Genomic DNA, 17,539 nt, shown 5'->3' with positions numbered 1-17,539 from the left:
TTCGAATGAGGTATAAAATTTATCTATAATTATGGGCTAAAGGGTCGCCGCAGTCCATTCCATTATTCAAAATATCCATTTCATTATTCAAAATTGGCTATTTCTTAATTTTCACGCGTATTTTGGCATTTAGGTCTTCTAATATTCGTTGCGGAACATATTGATTTTAAGCATGTTGTTCCTCTTGTAATCAGCTTTCGAATGAGGTATAAGGTTTATCTATAATTAGTGCCTAAAGGGTCGCTGCACTCCATTCCATTATTCAAAATATCCATTTCATTATTCAAAATTGGCTATTTCTTAATTTTCACGCGTATTTTGGCATTTAGATCTTCTAATATTCGTTGCGGAACATATTGACTATAAGCATGATGTTCCTCTTGTAAGCAGCTTTCGAATGAGGTATAAGGTTTATCAATGATTAGGGGCTGAAGGGTCGCCGCAGTCCATTCCATTATTCAAAATATCCATTTCATTATTCAAAATTGGCTATTTCGAAAATTTCACACGTATTTTGGCATTTAGATCTTCTAATATTCGTTGCGGAACATATTGACTATAAGCATGATGTTCCTCTTGTAATCAGCTTTCGAATGAGGTATAAGGTTTATCTATAATCAGGGGCTAAAGGGTCGCCGCACTCCATTCCATTATTCAAAATATCCATTTCATTATTCAAAATTGGCTATTTCTTAATTTTCACACGTATTTTAGCATTTAGGTCTTCTAATATTCGTTGCAGAACATATTGACTGTATACATTTTGTTCCTGTTGTAATCAGCTTTCGAATGAGGTATAAGGTTTATCTAAAATAGGGGCTAAAGGGTCGCCGCACTCCATTCCATTATTCAAAATATCCATTTCATTATTCAAAATTGGCTACTTCTTAATTTTCACGCGTATTTTGGCAATTAGGTCTTCTAATATTCGTTGCGGAACATATTGACTAAATACATTTTGTTCCTCTTGTAATCAGCTTTTGAATGAGGTATCAGGTTTATCTACAATTAGGGGCTAAAGGGTCGCCGCACTGCATTCCATTATTCAAAATATCCATTTCATTATTCAAAATTGACTTTTTCTTGATTTTTACTCGTATTTTGGCATTTAGGTCTTCTAATATTCGTTGCGGAACATATTGATTATAAGCATGTTGTTCCTCTTGTAATCAGCTATCGAATGAGGTATAAGGTTTATCTATAATAGGGGCTAAAGGGTCGCCGCAGTCCATTCCATTATTCAAAATATCCATTTCATTATTCAAAATTGGCTATTTCTTAATTTTTACGCGTATTTTGGCATTTAGGTCTTCTAATATTCGTTGCGGAACATATTGATTATAAGCATGTTGTTCCTCTTGTAATCAGCTTTCGAATGAGGTATAAGGTTTATCTATAATTAGTGGCTAAAGGGTCGCTGCACTCCATTCCATTATCCAAAATATCCATTTCATTATTCAAAATTGGCTATTTCTTTATTTTCACGCGTATTTTGGCATTTAGATCTTCTAATATTCGTTGCGGAACATATTGACTATAAGCATGATGTTCCTCTTGTAAGCAGCTTTCGAATGAGGTATAAGGTTTATCAATGATTAGGGGTTGAAGGGTCGCCGCAGTCCATTCCATTATTCAAAATATCCATTTCATTATTCAAAATTGGCTATTTCTTAATTTTCACGCGTATTTTGGCATTTAGATCTTCTAATATTCGTTGCAGAACATATTGACTATAAGCATGATGTTCCTCTTGTAATCAGCTTTCGAATGAGGTATAAGGTTTATCTACAATTAGGGGATAAAGGGTCGCCGCACTCCATTCCATTATTCAAAATATCCATTTCATTATTCAAAATTGACTTTTTCTTGATTTTTACTCGTATTTTGGCATTTAGGTCTTCTAATATTCGTTGCGGAACATATTGATTATAAGCATGTTGTTCCTCTTGTAATCAGCTATCGAATGAGGTATAAGGTTTATCTATAATAGGGGCTAAAGGGTCGCCGCAGTCCATTCCATTATTCAAAATATCCATTTCATTATTCAAAATTGGCTATTTCTTAATTTTCACGCGTATTTTGGCATTTAGGTCTTCTAATATTCGTTGCGGAACATATTGACTAAATACATTTTGTTCCTCTTGTAATCAGCTTTTGAATGAGGTATCAGGTTTATCTACAATTAGGGGCTAAAGGGTCGCCGCACTCCATTCCATTATTCAAAATATCCATTTCATTATTCAAAATTGACTTTTTCTTGATTTTTACTCGTATTTTGGCATTTAGGTCTTCTAATATTCGTTGCGGAACATATTGATTATAAGCATGTTGTTCCTCTTGTAATCAGCTATCGAATGAGGTATAAGGTTTATCTATAATAGGGGCTAAAGGGTCGCCGCAGTCCATTCCATTATTCAAAATATCCATTTCATTATTCAAAATTGGCTATTTCTTAATTTTCACGCGTATTTTGGCATTTAGGTCTTCTAATATTCGTTGCGGAACATATTGATTATAAGCATGTTGTTCCTCTTGTAATCAGCTTTCGAATGAGGTATAAGGTTTATCTATAATTAGGGGCTAAAGGGTCGCCGCACTCCATTCCATTATTCAAAATATCCATTTCATTATTCAAAATTGGCTATTTCTTAATTTTCACGCGTATTTTGGCATTTAGGTCGTCTAATATTAGTTGCGGAACATATTGACTATATACATTTTGTTCCTGTTGTAATCAGCTTTCGAATGAGGTATAAGGTTTATCTAAAATAGGGGCTAAAGGGTCGCCGCACTCCATTCCATTATTCAAAATATCCATTTCATTATTCAAAATTGACTTTTTCTTAATTTTCACGGGTATTTTGGCATTAAGGTCTTCTTAAATTCGTTGCTGAACATATTGATTATAAGCATGTTGTTCCTTTTGTAATCAGCTTTCGAATGAGGTATAAGGTTTATCTATAATAGGGGCTAAGGGTCGCTGCAGTCCTTTCCATTAATCAAAATATCCATTTCATTATTCAAAATTGACTTTTTCCTTAATTTTCACTCGTATTTTGGCATTTAGGTCTTCTAATATTCGTGCGGAACATATTGATTATAAGTATGTTGTTCCTCTTGTAATCAGCTTTCGAATGAGGTAAAAGGTTTATCTATAATAGGGGCTAAAGGGTCCTGCCAGTCCATTCCATTATTCAAAATATCCATTTCATTATTGAAAATTGGCTATTTCTTAATTTTCACGCGTATTTCGGCATTTAGGTCTTCTAATATTCGTTGCGGAACATATTGACTATATACATTTTGTTCGTGTTGTAATCAGCTTTCGAATGAGGTATAAGGTTTATCTATAATAGGGGCTAAAGGGTCGCCGCAGTCCATTCCATTATTCAAAATATCCATTTCATTATTCAAAATTGACTTTTTCTTAGTTTTCATGCGTATTTTGGCAATTAGGTCTTCTAATATTCGTTGCGGAACATATTGACTATATACATTTTGTTCCTCTTGTAATCAGCTTTCGAATGAGGTATAAGATTTATCTGTAATTAGGGGCTAAAGGGTCGCCGCAGTCCATTCCATTATTCAAAATATCCATTTCATTATTCAAAATTGGCTATTTCTTAATTTTCTCGCGTATTTTGGCATTTAGGTCTTCTAATATTCGTTGCGGAACATATTGATTATAAGCATGTTGTTCCTCTTGTAATCAGCTTTCGAATGAGGTATAAGGTTTATCTATAATTAGGGGCTAAAGGGTCGCCGCACTCCATTCCATTATTCAAAATATCCATTTCATTATTCAAAATTGGCTATTTCTTAATTTTCACGCGTATTTTGGCATTTAGGTCGTCTAATATTCCTTGCGGAACATATTGACTATATACATTTTGTTCCTGTTGTAATCAGCTTTCGAATGAGGTATAAGGTTTATCTAAAATAGGGGCTAAAGGGTCGCCGCACTCCATTCCATTATTCAAAATATCCATTTCATTATTCAAAATTGACTTTTTCTTAATTTTCACGGGTATTTTGGCATTAAGGTCTTCTTAAATTCGTTGCTGAACATATTGATTATAAGCATGTTGTTCCTTTTGTAATCAGCTTTCGAATGAGGTATAAGGTTTATCTATAATAGGGGCTAAGGGTCGCTGCAGTCCTTTCCATTAATCAAAATATCCATTTCATTATTCAAAATTGACTTTTTCTTGATTTTCACTCGTATTTTGGCATTTAGGTCTTCTAATATTCGTTGCGGAACATATTGATTATAAGTATGTTGTTCCTCTTGTAATCAGCTTTCGAATGAGGTAAAAGGTTTATCTATAATAGGGGCTAAAGGGTCTTGCCAGTCCATTCCATTATTCAAAATATCCATTTCATTATTGAAAATTGGCTATTTCTTAATTTTCACGCGTATTTCGGCATTTAGGTCTTCTAATATTCGTTGCGGAACATATTGACTATATACATTTTGTTCGTGTTGTAATCAGCTTTCGAATGAGGTATAAGGTTTATCTATAATAGGGGCTAAAGGGTCGCCGCAGTCCATTCCATTATTCAAAATATCCATTTCATTATTCAAAATTGACTTTTTCTTAGTTTTCACGCGTATTTTGGCAATTAGGTCTTCTAATATTCGTTGCGGAACATATTGACTATATACATTTTGTTCCTCTTGTAATCAGCTTTCGAATGAGGTATAAGATTTATCTGTAATTAGGGGCTAAAGGGTCACCACAGTCCATTCCATTATTCAAAATATCCATTTCATTATTAAAAATTGACTTTTTCTTAATTTTCACGCGTATTTTGGCAATTAGATCTTCTAATATTCGTTGCGGAACATATTGACTATATACATTTTGTTCCTGTTGTAATCAGCTTTCGATTGAGGTATAAAATGTATCTATAATTAGGGGCTAAAGGGTCGACGCAGTCCATTCCATTATTCAAAATATCCATTTCATTATTCAAAATTGGCTATTTCTTAATTTTCACGCGTCTTTTGGCATTTAGGTCTTCTAATATTCGTTGCGGAACATATTTGATAATAAGCATGTTGTTCCTCTTGTAATCAGCTTTCGAATGAGGTATAAGGTTTATCTATAATTAGGGGCTAAAGGGTCACCGCACTCCATTCGATTATTCAAAATATCCATTTCATTATTCAAAATTGGCTATTTCTTAATTTTCACGCGTATTTTGGCATTTAGATCTTCTAATATTCGTTGCAGAACATATTGACTATAAGCATGATGTTCCTCTTGTAAGCAGCTTTCGAATGAGGTATAAGGTTTATCTATAATTAGGGCTAAAGGGTCGCCGCACTCCATTCCATTATTCAAAATATCCATTTCATTATTCAAAATTGGCTATTTCTTAATTTTCACGCGTATTTTGGCATTTAGGTCGTCTAATATTCGTTGCGGAACATATTGACTATATACATTTTGTTCCTGTTGTAATCAGCTTTCGAATGAGGTATAAGATTTATCTAAAACAGGGGCTAATGGGTCGCCGCACTCCATTCCATTATTCAAAATATCCATTTCATTATTCAAAATTGACTTTTTCTTAATTTTCACGCGTATTTCGGCATTTAGGTCTTCTAATATTCGTTGCGGAACATATTGACTATATACATGTTGTTCCTCTTGTAATCAGCTTTCGAATGAGGTATAAGGTTTATCTATAATTAGGGGCTAAAGGGTCGCCGCAGTCCATTCCATTATTCAAAATTGGCTATTTCTTAATTTTCACGCGTATTTCGGCATTTAAGTCTTCTAATATTCGTTGCGGAACATATTGACTATATACATTTTGTTCCTCTTGTAATCAGCTTTCGAATGAGGTATATGGTTTATCTATAATTAGGGGCTAAAGGGTCGCCGCACTCCATTCCATTATTCAAAATATCCATTTCATTATTTAAAATTGGCTATTTCTTAATTTTCACGCGTATTTTGGCATTTAGGTCTTCTAATATTCGTTGCGGAACATATTGACTATATACATTTTGTTCCTCTTGTAATCAGCTTTCGAATGAGGTATAAGGTTTATCTATAATAGGGGCTAAAGGGTCGCCGCACTCCATTCCATTATTCAAAATATCCATTTCATTATTCAAAATTGACTTTTTCTTAATTTTCACGCGTATTTTGGCAATCAGGTCTTCTAATATTCGTTGCGGAACATATTGACTATATACATTTTGTTCCTCTTGTAATCAGCTTTCGAATGAGGTATAAGATTTATCTATAATTAAGGGTTAAAGTGTCGCAGCAGTCCATTCCATTATTCAAAATATCCATTTCATTATTCAAAATTGGCTATTTCTTAATTTTCACGCGTATTTCGGCATTTAGGTCTTCTAATATTCGTTGCGGAACATATTGACTACATACATGTTGTTCCTCTTGTAATCAGCTTTCGAATGAAGTGTAAGGTTTATCTATAATTAGTTGCTAAAGGGTCACAGCAGTCCATTCCATTATTCAAAATATGCATTTCATTATTCAAAATTGGCTATTTCTTAATTTTCACGCGTATTTTGGCATTTAGGTCTTCTAATATTCGTTGCGGAACATATTGACTATATACATTTTGTTCCTCTTGTAATCAGCTTTCCAATGAAGTATAAAGTTTATCTACAATTAGGGGCTAAAGAGTCGCCGCAGTCCATTCCATTTTTCAAAATACCCATTTCATTATTCAAAATTGGATATTTCTTAATTTTCACGCGTATTTTGACATTTAGATATTCTTATATTCGTTGCGGAACATTTTGATTATATACATTTTGTTCCTCTTGTAATCATCTTTCGAATGAGGAATAAGGTTTATCTATAATTAGTGGCTAAAGGGTCGCAGCAGTCCATTCCATTATTCAAAATATCCATTTCATTATTCAAAATTGGCTATTCCTTTTTTTTCACGCGTATTTTGGCATTTAGGTGTTCTAATATTTGTTGCGGAACCTTTAATAGCTGACTATGCGGTATGGGCTTTGCTCATTGTTAAAGGTTCTACGGTGAGCTATAGTTGTTAATGTCTGTGTCATTGTGGTCTTTCTGGATATTTGTCTCATTGGCAATCATACCACATCTTCTTTTTTATATTTCCTCATTTTTATGCATATTGTGGCATTTAGGTCCTCCGTAAACCGTCTTATGGTCATTTCGAATCAAAATATAGCTATAGTGTCACAGTCATTTTTTTTTATATTTTTTTCACTATTCACCGCTTCAATTTGAATAATGAAACATAAACCATTTCATCATTCATTATTCATTTTTCAATATTGAATAGTGAATAGTGAACTATTTCATTATTCATTATTGAATAATGAATAATGAACTATGAATAATGAACGTACTTCAGCGCGGTATCTTAATCGATGGTTTGGAGTCTCGGTAAGTTGTGCATCGTGTTGAGCAACTGTTATTTTTGAAAAAAAAAGCATCTCTTAGATTTGTATTTTTTTTTCGATATTTGATTTGAAAAATATACATTTGAAAAATATTTTAATGTACCCATTATAGTTTGCTGTTCTGAATGAGCCAAGGCTCCGTGTTGAAGACTGTACTTTGACCTTTTACAAATTGTGAATTGGACGGAGAGTTGTCTCGTAGCACTAATACCACATCTACTTATATATATTCTTCTTTTTTTATCATTTCGATTTTTCCCTTCGAGTTACAATTCAAAAATCAATTTAAATCAATTAAGTCTTTATAGTATTATTTCTATACTTACACTCACTAATGTCTTCTTTTGTACCCCATGAACATGAGGATGGAGGAAATCGAAGTTCTTTATAACCCCATCCTCTCTCTCTTTATATTCTTTGTCACCATCGCCGGATTTTGTTTTTTCAAGCGTCCGTATCTAGTTCTCATACTGGAATACCAAGTTTTCAGCACCAAGACGGACTTGCCGAGTTCTTCTGCTTTTTCTACCCACATCCTTTCTTTCTTGCCGGTATCTTTATACGTTGCCATCTTCTTATTGTAGAAAATTGGATGCGCCTCCATCATTTCTACCATGTTTTGCTCTTCCGCTAAGGTCAGATCTGTGTGCAATTAATTTGAATCTTTTGTCCCTTTTTTCCAACTGATCGGCCATGCCTGACACATATGTGTCATTCCCACTTTCGTCCATTGAAACATTTTCATTTGTTTTTGATGGACCAGCAACAGCACTAGGTTGTTATGTAGTTTTGTTGGTTCGACACCTCTACGGAATCAAGATTAGTATCAGAGGCCCCTCTGCCTCTACCTCTACCTTTACCCCTTCCGCCACGCCCACGAGTTCTGGTGGATCTTGGTGGCATGTCTGTGTTGTTTCCGTAAAATATTCTTATCAATGAGAAATAGAAGGAATGAAACAGTATTTATATGGAGTTCGGTGCTGACATTATTGTTCAAAGCGTAGTAAGATCGCGGTATGAGCGTGGTATGATCGTAGTAAGGTCGTGGGTCGAGCGTGCTACAATCGCAGTAGAAGCGTGGTAAGATCATGTTATAATCGCATAAATCGTGGTATGGTCGTAGTGAGAACGTGAAGAGCGTAGAAAGGTCTTGATAAGCGTAGTGAGGTCGCAGAATACGCGTGGTGAGAACGTGGTATAATCGTAGCGGAATCGTTGTAGAAGCGTAATGAGAACGTAGTAGCATCGTGAAAGCAACGAAAATGTACATTTTCATGCCGCTCATACCGCGACCTCCCCCACAATCTGATTTTATTTTAGATCGTAGTGAACGTAGTGCGATCGTGGTCTAGGGGCTTAAAACTTCACCAAATTTAATAAAGTTGAAAATGAAGGTAAAATGACATACTTCATACACTAATCTACATATTCCTTCTGTTTGTAATGACTGATATATAAATCTTAGCATATTCCTCACCAAAACAAAGGAAGAAAATATATGTCACTTACTTACTTTTATGTGCATGCTAATCTACACTCCAGAATGGATCCATATAAACTTCATTACATTCTATTTTGATTGAGCTATTGGTGATACGATCAGTGATTTTCGTTTGTTTCTGTATATCACTTTTCGGTCATCATTTTGTGCATAAATCAGGCCGTATGTTTTCTCTTTTGATTTTTTTTACCACTGCCATTACCGGGCCTTTTATAGCTGACTTAGCTGTATGGGGTTTACTCATTGTGGAAACATTTACTTCTCTGTAGGATCCTTATAAACTTTGCAGCCAATGCAGGTATGGAATATCATACCTTAAAAAAGAACTGAGTTGGATGTGATATATTTTTGATACATATTTTAACAGATATACATACCTTGACATACAGTGTCGTTGTCTAATTGTAGATAAGTCATATTATAATTATCCATTTCGCACGTAAAAACAGCTGGTCCACCCATAGACACTTTACCATCGGAACAGGCAGCTTTACATGAGGTTCCCCATAGCAGATTAGAACAGTTAGCGCCACCTTCATAGTCACTTATATTGCTGACCTCCTGTTTACACCTTACAACTGTAGAAATAAATGAGATCAGATAGAAATCATTACTGTAATTATTTATCTATTTGTTTCATTTTGAAATATACTGGGGATTGATAATCAATTGATTCATTATTTTAAAGAGGGTGTCCATGGAAAAACCAGGCAGTGGATGGCACATGACATATATTTTATTTTCAAAATTTTTTCATCTATTTCATATCACAAATTCATTCTTTCTCAAAATTAAATTTTCTTTTTTTTATTAACTGCAACAAATAAAGAGAAAAAAATTCAAAGAAAGCACTAGAAATTCATTGAAAAGGGGAGATAACTCTTCATTTTGTACACAATTTTGTTGCGTTGTTAGTTAACTTTAAAATCATTTTCTGAGCCATCCACTGTTGATTCAAAAATATCTTTGAGATATATATCCTTTGTATGATATAAACATTGCATTGGAACCAAAAACCAGTGGGAAAAAACTTATATTGTGCCACCCATATCATAGGATTTGCCAGATATTTACTTGGACAGCCTCTTAATTGTGAGATGCCAATTATCGTGGATTTCATGAGTTCAGGTGAACTATGATTTACACAGTTCTATTAACTACTAATCTTCTTTAGACTTATTAACAAACTTTGGCAAAACCATGAATTCAAATATCCACACATTTATTTTCTCAATCCACAAAAATGTGTTACCATCAAAATATGCTATTCCACAGTAAAATAACAGTAAAACAAATAGATTCATTCTCGTGATTAGCTATAACTAACAAGATATTGTCCTAACAAAGGAATAAACACATTGTTTATTGCCGAGAAAACATCTCAAACTGCAAGATGTCGTCCATTTTACACAATGAACTGTGATGACATCAGTTTCCCTGATTACTGCCAATCTTGTGTCATTTGATCTCATCAATTTGAATCATTGAGTTCGAAAATATTCCGGGAAAAGACGTCAAGTTTTCTACCACAGTCCAACGACGACAATTTTGACGCCAATACAGATGGGTTTGTCTGAATTGTGTTATGCGCTTACAACAGATTTTTCACCAATTAAACTACTTTTACTAGTATAGAAAGTATAAATTCCGAATCGTTGGTGATCAAATATTCTACAGAAAATAAGTTGTCATCCAGGGGCCGTGTCAACGAAGCTGTCCTAGGACTATGACATGTCTTAGGATGGTCTTAGGACACGTCTTAGACCTAAGTCAGGTTAACGAAAGTCTCCTAAAATAAGATATGTCCTAAATTTGGTCCTAAAGTTAGGACATACAAATAGGTGTCTTAGGATAGTCCTAAAGGTTACAATGTCCTAAAACGTAATAAAAACAGCAAATATGGCATAAACTCAATACTAGAAATACTAATACAATATTAAACTATCAAACTGTTATAAGAATTAAATTAATAAAACTTTTTTTTTTCAATTTTTGTTAAAGATTTAATTGTATTAGTACATTAAATTATTTCGTGTTGCCTTTTTTGAAGCCTAAAAAATACTATCAGTAAAGCAACATTTTTGCGACTTACCAAAACGGTGCAATAAAAATTTAAATATGTGAAAAAAACTACTTCTTTTTTAACTAATCCTCATTCGATACATGTAATGGAATCGAGAGGACAAAACTAGTTTACGTACTAAAATTGCAGCACGAATATCACATTTAACAAAGTTTTGTGACTATTTACTTTAACGTTTTTGTATCAAAATCATTTATATCTTCCATCTTATTTTTAAATAACGTATTTATTAGTATTACGTTGAATCTTTAACTTTTATTTTGCGTTAATTGTTCCATATAAAAGTCATCCTCCCTCTCTTTACATATATAAATATTAAAATACAATCAAATCTATGTCATAGAAATCTCTATATATTTTTTCAATTAAATATATGTGTTAGGATGGTCCTAGGACCATCGTAGTTAGGACTGTCCTAAGACAGCTTTGTTTTACATTCTAAAACATGTCTCAGACACGTTCTAAGACCATCCTAAATAATGTCCTAAGACCTATCTTAGGACATATCCTAGGATACTTTCATTGACACGGCCCCAGTAACATAAACATGATATATAGATATGCACCATAACAAGGATTTGTAAAGCAAGGCTTATGGATGGCCTTTTTATACAAGAATTATCATCAAAATGTGATACTGAATGTATATTTTATGGTTTTAAAGTATACATAACATTATGACTAATCAGACTTTCTTTGTTCTTCATTGAAAGATTTTTGAGACTGGAAATATTTGTATTGCTGAAAATATCACTGTAATTACTTTCCCCTGTTGTATTATCCGAAGGACTTTTGTGATATGTTTGTGAGTGACTTGGTCCAGTTTATACACCATTAAATTCATTTAAAAATGCGTTTAATCCTTATAATTCTTTAAAATTGCAGATAGTAAAAATATTTTTCCACACTCGTTACCTCTATCACACGTAAATTGTATATTTATGTCATTGAATAGGCCTGGCGCATGAATATATATGTTGGTTAAAGCAAAAATATGCACTCTTGCTATCTGATAAAAAGTAAACTGCAAAAAATCTTAGTATCATTCAAACGAATATTTTAGTGTATTATTCTATTTAACGATTAACGTGCAGTGAAAAAAAATTTGGTAACGTCGGTGTTATTATCGCCGTCTGCATCTTGTTTACATTGGTTACGAAAAGAAGTTCGGTCAACGTCGTCTATCAAAAAAAACAACGTCAAGATCAACTACCGGAAGTTCTCTCGGCCAATCATATAATTGTTATCTGTAATGTGCAAATCATATAAGAATTATCAACATTTATTGGGCGCTGGATTGTTAAGTTATATAGAAATATCACGTCTACCAAAGCTGACCGGTTGAAAGAAAATAAAGGACCGGTAGTGTAATGTCGTAACTATAACCCTGTCCCCTTTTCAAGAATGAGACATAAGGAGGCTTAATACCGGCTTTGTGCTACATTTGTAACCTGAGCAACACGACTGGTGACACATGTGAAGCAGGATCAGCTTACCTTTCAAAAGCACCATGGGGTTATAAAACGTTGCTCAGTGCTCGGAGCACAAAAATCATGCTTGATTTATGAAATCTAACATTTCGATTTGATGATTTTGGAGTATGAGTACAACAAACTGACTTCAAGGAATGGGAGAGGTAGTGGTGTTTTGTAAAGTCATCTATCTGCAATATGCTGCCATGATGTTTTGTTGACCATTAGTGAATATATGTATTAACTAGTCTTTGTGTCACTTGTTGTAGCCTTTAGCAAAACAGTTTTTTTTTCACCCAACGTGACTGATCCCAACATGTTCCTCCCAATTATACTCTTTGAGTTGGTTTTGGTTTAGCTTTATTTGTGCACATTCCTCCAGATAATGAAAAAAAAATAATGAAAAAAAAAGTAAAAATATGAAAATACACATTGAAAATAAGTTTCTTACTTTTTACAACTACATTTAACCAACATACAGTATCATTTCCTACATAATATACAAAGAATTGTTTCCCAGGATCTTCATCTACTCGTGTTGGCAGTTCTGGAAAAAAGTTATAAGCTCCTGGAAATAATTCTGGATTCACTACAGCATAATCTTTCCCTTTTTCATTGTTCAGAGTTAGTAAGTCCTCGTAAGGACATTCTTCAGCATGTGTCACAATTAACTGAACCAAAATACCTGAAAAAGGAAAGTTTATGATGCTGAAGTATTCAATATTATAAGTAAAATATTAAGATCTGTTCAGCTTTTTCTTATCTCATGTGGTAAAATTTAAAAAGTCAAAGAAATGTTCAAAGGAAACTGTATGACTCACGTGCTTTTTTTCTTTGCAAACGGGACTTCAACACATAAAAGAAGAAAGGAGTAGGTTCAGTAAGACCCCTTTTTGGCCCCAAAATATAGCAGTTTTACAAAATTGTTAAAATGTAAACCTTTAGTTATTTATTTGACAGTAGTATGCTTCTGCTACATAAATATGGGCTGTTTTTGACAATACAATGCACATATATCCGGTACTAGTACTATTAAGTCATGCTAAATTACTGAAATCCTCATAATTCTAGCATTTTAGTTAAATTTTAGACGGTTTTCGTGTATAACGAAAGTGGCCGCATTCGTGTTCATCCTTAATATTGAAATGTAAGTTGTATTTTATGATAATACATAACATATATAAAGGTTGAGGATGAACACGGATGCGGCCACTTTCATTTTTACCAAAAACCATCTGAAAAATGACATTTTTCGGCATATTAGGTAGATTTTTCATATTTGAGCTTGAATCGGATAGTTTTTAATGACTAAATCTGTTATAATCTTTCACATAAACTAATTAATTCAAATAAAATAGACACTTAAGTGTTTAAAAAGTGGTCAAAATCTTTCGTCAGATGAACCTGAAATTTGAGACCAAAATCGGTCCTTACCGGACCTACTCCAAAGTCAATGAATAACATTTTTTTTTTTATAAAATTCCGAGGGAAAAAAAACATTTATCTTACTGTTTGTTTGAAAATATTTTTCAGCTCCTAAAATTGCTTCATCTGTTTTTATCATGGCGATGATTCTTTTTCGGTGTATGTCTCAACCGACTTGCTATATGTGAATTTCAATGAATTTAATATTTTTATCACTTATAAAACAACTATGGATTTATTATCATTCGTTGGATACCATTTGGGTAAAGGTTTCACACAAATTTAAATGGTCGACGAAATACAAATTTTAGTTTCGCATACATACAGATTTGCAAACAATGAAATATATGTGCACGAAAACATAACGTTCCCTTAATACACAAACAAATTGGAATCAAAGAAAAATAATGAATCTACATTTGTAACCGTGAATTTCGATCTGCTGGAGTTTCGTAAAATGAAATATTTCAAATTAAGTGTTTTATGGTTATAGTATTGACTCAGCTTACAAGTGAATTTCATCATCAAACAGTTTTTTAGAGCATGATATACGAATATAACACTTTTCTTTTTTCAAGGTGTTATGTATGTATTGACAATGTTGCTTGCATTTCCTATCATATTTTTTATTTTGATAGAGGGTTGTTGCGCACAAAGAAATCTATTAAATCAAGAGTTCCAAATGGTGAAGTTGAAATCATAACTTCGTAAATTTAACTGACGCCATCATCAGTTGGTTGACTGTTATGGAATTAACGTTTCACAAATGATATCGGATATGTTCCTTACGTCGTTACTAAAATCTCTTCCGACTTCATGAATATGACCAACCAAATAAGACTTTTTACCGGATATGTTATCACATAAGCAAAAGCAACATGACTGGTGTCACATGTGTAGCAGGATCTGCTTATCCTTCCGGAGCACCTAAGATCACCCATAGTTTTCGGTGAGGTTCGTGTTGTTTATTTTTTAGTTTTCAGCGTAGTATCATGTGTACTATTGTTTATCTGTTTGTCATTTTTCATTTTTAGCCATGGCGTTGTCCCTTAAATTCCGATTTTTGAGTTTGACTGTCCCTCTAGTATCCTTCGTCCCTCTTTTACAACTCATCGTCATCAAGCTCAGCTGATCAAACATGAATACAATTTATTAGGACAGTATAAGAAATTATTTGGTGAATGAACAGACGCATGGATAAGGTAATGGATACAACATTCTAATTTAGCCGACACTTTGAAAGATGTGGTTCAATATACTTACTTTAAAATAAACTAGAGGCTCTAAAGAGCCTGTGTCGCTCACCTTGATCTATGTGAATATAAACAAAGGAGGCAGATAGATTCATGGTGATGGTGATGTGTTTGTACATCTTACTTTACTAAACAGTCTTGCTGCTTACAACTATCTCTATCTATAATGAACTTGGCCCAGTAGTTTCAGTGGAAAATGTTAATAAAAATTTACAAATTTTATGAAAATTGTTAAAAATTGACTATAAAGGACAATAACTCATTAGGGGGTCAATTGACCATTTCGGTCATGTTAACATATTTGTAAATCTTACTTTGCTGAACATTATTACTGTTTACAGTTTATCTCTATCTATAATAATATTCAAGATAATAACCAAAAAACAGCAAAATTTCCTTAAAATTACCGATTCAGGGGCAGCAACCCAATAACAGGTTGTCCGATTCATCTGCAAATTTCAGGGCAGATAGATCCTGACCTAATAAACAATTTTACTGCAATCAGATTTGCTCTAAATGCTTTGGTTTTTGAGTTATAAGCCAAAAACTGCATTTTACCCCTATGTTCTATTTTTAGCCGTGGCGGCCATCTTGATTTGATGACCGGGTCACCGACACAGTTTTTAAACTAAATACCCCAAAGATGAATGTGGCCAAGTTTGGATTAATTTGGTCCAGTAGTTTCAGAGGAGAAGATTTTTGGAAAAAGATAACTAAGATTTACGAAAAATGGTTAAAATTGACTATAAAAGGCAATAACTCCTCAAGGGGTCAACTGACCATTTCGGTCTTGTTGACTTAATTGTAAATCTTACTTTACTGAACATTATTGCTGTTTACAGTTTATCTTTATCTATAATAATATTCAAGATAATAACCAAAAACAGCCAAATGTCCTTAAAATTACCAATTCAGGGGCAGCAACCCAACAACGGGTTGTCGGATTCATCTGAAAATTTCAGGGCAGATAGATCTTGACCTGATAAACAAATTTACCCCAGTCAGATTTGCTCTAAATGCTTTGGTTTTTGAGTTTTGAATTTTACCCCTATGTTCTATTTTTAGCCGTGGCGGCCATCTTGTTGGTGTGCTGGATCACCGGAAATATTTTTAAAATAAATACCCCAATGATGATTGTAGCCAAGTTTGGTTTAATTTGGACAAGTAGTTTCAGAGAAAAAGATTCTTGTAAAAGTTAACGACGACGGACGACGGACGACGACGGACGCAAAGTGATGGGAAAAGGTGAGATTAAAATAACCCATTTTCAATCTATTTTTGCTTTTATTAAAGTATTCATAGAAATATCACAACCTTCCAATGAGGGTGTGGACTCTTGCTACCTGTTGAATACAAAACTGTGATATTTAAATGAAGGACATCAATATCTGCGTTAATTAATTTATTTAATGGCGTTGCGTTTTTGTCAAGTGCTTGTAGAGCTTTTGTATCAGAATACATGAGATGGGTGTCCTGAACTTATATACTTTATTCCCACATCTACCTTATTTTAATACTTACAAATAGCAATTAGCACTTTAATATCCATTCTGTAAAACAAAACAAGTACAAATAACTCTAGGTGAAATACAGAAATATATACTCCTGATGATACTAATACTTTATAATTAATTATGGAATAACTCATCCAGGAATTGAAATGTTAAAATGTATCTACACATATTTGCTCTGTTTTTATTTTTCTTAGTTTTGTTTTGTGTACTGTTATTTTTCTGTTGGTCACCAGTTGTACACAAATAAGTGTGTTATGTCATCATGTGTAAATGAAGCAGATCAAGGAAGCATCAAAAAATCTATATGCATCAACTAAGAAAAGTCTTGAAAGCAAATTAGAGGCAAACTACTTACTGTATAACACAATAATCTTTACATGTAGCTAGCTATAAACCCGGGTTCCAACAACCATTTTCTACATAAGAAAATGCATGTACCAAGTTTGGAATATGACAGTTATTATCCATTTCTTTGATGTGTTTAAGCTTTTTGATTTTGCAATTTGATTAGGAACTTCCCGTTTTGAATTTTCCTCGGAGTTCAGTATTTTGTGATTTTACTTTTTGTTTACCTCGGGTTTTAACTTGAATGTCAAACAATTATGTTTTAATATCATCAATCTTATAACGGTTACGACATCAAATCATATGCAAATGTTTACTTAAAAGTTGTTTGATCATTTTGGGTAAAAAAAAAATTTGCCGTGGCTCGGAATTTATACATCCCGCCTTTGTATTATTGTTCTTTGTTTTTTCCCTTATCTTTCTTTTTCAATTTTGTTTATGTAATGCGTTTATAGAGTGTCTATTTGTGTTTGCAAATGAGTTTTATGGTCTATGTGCGATTTTGTTCCTCTCT

The 17,539-nt window shown here is 33.3% G+C and overlaps 1 protein-coding gene across 1 annotated transcript in view; it reads right to left on the bottom strand.

Annotated features, from left to right (window-relative positions):
- The window catches only part of LOC143069455 (uncharacterized), a 50,774-nt gene extending 34,064 nt beyond the window's left edge, over nucleotides 1-16,710 (bottom strand). Inside the window, exons 1-3 of the mRNA XM_076244097.1 lie at nucleotides 16,688-16,710; nucleotides 12,940-13,173; nucleotides 9,311-9,511 (exon numbers count right to left, since the gene is read on the bottom strand). Coding sequence (XP_076100212.1) covers nucleotides 9,311-9,395 — 85 coding nt within the window. The 5' untranslated portion in view covers nucleotides 9,396-9,511; nucleotides 12,940-13,173; nucleotides 16,688-16,710. The remainder of the gene's footprint in view (nucleotides 1-9,310; nucleotides 9,512-12,939; nucleotides 13,174-16,687) is intronic.
- Between the last annotated feature and the right edge of the window lie 829 nt (nucleotides 16,711-17,539).

This window comes from Mytilus galloprovincialis, chromosome 3 (assembly GCF_965363235.1).
Source record: "Mytilus galloprovincialis chromosome 3, xbMytGall1.hap1.1, whole genome shotgun sequence".
In the NCBI taxonomy this organism is placed as follows: domain Eukaryota; kingdom Metazoa; phylum Mollusca; class Bivalvia; order Mytilida; family Mytilidae; genus Mytilus; species Mytilus galloprovincialis.
Note: the sequence above shows the minus strand (reverse complement) of the source record. Positions and strands in the feature narration are given on the sequence as shown.